General features: G+C 45.2%; 1 protein-coding gene across 1 annotated transcript in view; it reads right to left on the bottom strand.

Annotated features, from left to right (window-relative positions):
* SATB1 (SATB homeobox 1) overlaps window positions 1-1,676 on the bottom strand; it is a 74,238-nt gene that overhangs the window by 44,367 nt on the left and 28,195 nt on the right. Inside the window, exon 7 of the mRNA XM_010133624.1 lies at window positions 2-230. Coding sequence (XP_010131926.1) covers window positions 2-230 — 229 coding nt within the window. The remainder of the gene's footprint in view (window position 1; window positions 231-1,676) is intronic.

Below are 1,676 nucleotides of genomic sequence, written 5' to 3'. Positions count from 1 at the left end.
CAGCAGCTGGGCCATTACCAGCTGCTGATTTACCAGCTGAGGGCTAATGGGAGTGGATACAAGTCCAGGATGCAGGTTTGGAAGTGGGGTCCGAACTGATGGTTGACTACCATGAGAAAGCTGAACAGGGGATGGAGGCTGTTCGGCTGTGTTCCCTGGGACCGGCTGCTGACCGAAGTTGACATGGTTGGCACCTTGCTGGGATAGTTCAGAAAGGCTATCCATCTCAACTATGGTGGGAAAGAAACATTGAAAAAGCCAACATAAGACTGACAATCACAAACTCCATGCTCCTTGCAAGACATGCTATTTGCCTTCAAAATTTATCTACAAATAATAGTGTAGTGAATATTTAAAAAAAAAAATCCAACAAACTGCCATCATTGTCATTGGGCCCTCAGAGGAGCCAGCAGAACACCAGAGGCAAAACCACACGCTAGAAACCATGTATGGCAAAGGAGTAACTTCCTGAGAATTTGCAAAGGCGCAACAAAACTGAACTGTGAGCATGTGGCTGCAGAGCGCATCCCTGCAGCAGTGGATGCAAAGGACCTCAGACAAAGCAGTAAGCAACTAGAGAGGGTGGCAAAGACAAGAGACAGGAAACCCTTTGTGCACTGCAGAAGATGCAGGTGAAATGGTAAGCGCGTCTGTCCAAAGGGTAAGGAGCACTGTTGTGGGTGACCAGAGAGGGTGAAGTCCTCGCTGACTGGTTTTGTCCCTCCTGTGGTGTTCCCGCAATGACATTTGCAGTTCCCAGTCACTGGAAATCTGTAACGAGCAGGATGGGGTCTGGACCTCCCCATGCTCTGCTAATTTCTAGATGCTGCATCAATTGTATGGGACCGCAAGGAACTAGTATAATTTATGTAAATTACACAGATGGGCTGCTTTATCTTGCAACCATGTATGCATGGGCTTTTTTCATGACTTGCAACATGGTTGAATCTTTTTCTTACATTAACTCATCTGCCTTGACACACCCTCCTTTTTAATTAACAATAGAGTTTTATACACTACAAGAGTTCTTCCAGCTCCCCTCTTGTGCATGATAAGACAATATAAAATGACTCTAGGCTGATGTAAAGGAGTCTCCTTTTTATCAGTTTATGTCACTTCTTCATTTTAAACAATATAGTTTTAGAGCTTTAGCAATGCTGGTCTGGAAATAGTCTTAAGAAAATATGCTTTATTTAAAATCCAAATTTCCAGTATCTTAAGTAAAGTTTTTTTTTTTCCTTTTAAAAAAAGGCATTTTCATAGTAATTAGGATTTTCACTAACAGTCGTTCAGAGTAAGTCTGTCCTTTCCTCCACAGGGATGAGAGCTGAAAGCTCCGGCTCTGGCTTTCCACCCTCAGCCATGCCTTCCCCCTCTGTCCTATTATGGGCAGAAATTAAAAAAATAAAAATCAAGCCGGTTGTTCTGCAGAGAGGTGTGGTGTCCATAGCCTGGATCAGTCCTGCAGCAGAGCACCTGCTGCTCCTCATCCATGTGGCTTTGGGGGCAGTGCTGCCTCTCCCCGCCAGCATTAGCTTACACAGGAGTAACACACACGTGTTTCCTATGCACTGGTTTCACTGTCCCCGAATGAATGGATGGTGAACCTGCCTTGGCAGGTCACATAAGGAAAATTTTCCTGGGGTTGCCCCATGCAGGGATGCTGCTCCACTGGA

This window comes from Buceros rhinoceros, unplaced genomic scaffold, assembly GCF_000710305.1.
Source record: "Buceros rhinoceros silvestris isolate BGI_N320 unplaced genomic scaffold, ASM71030v1 scaffold143, whole genome shotgun sequence".
Lineage (NCBI taxonomy): Eukaryota > Metazoa > Chordata > Aves > Bucerotiformes > Bucerotidae > Buceros > Buceros rhinoceros.
Note: the sequence above shows the minus strand (reverse complement) of the source record. Positions and strands in the feature narration are given on the sequence as shown.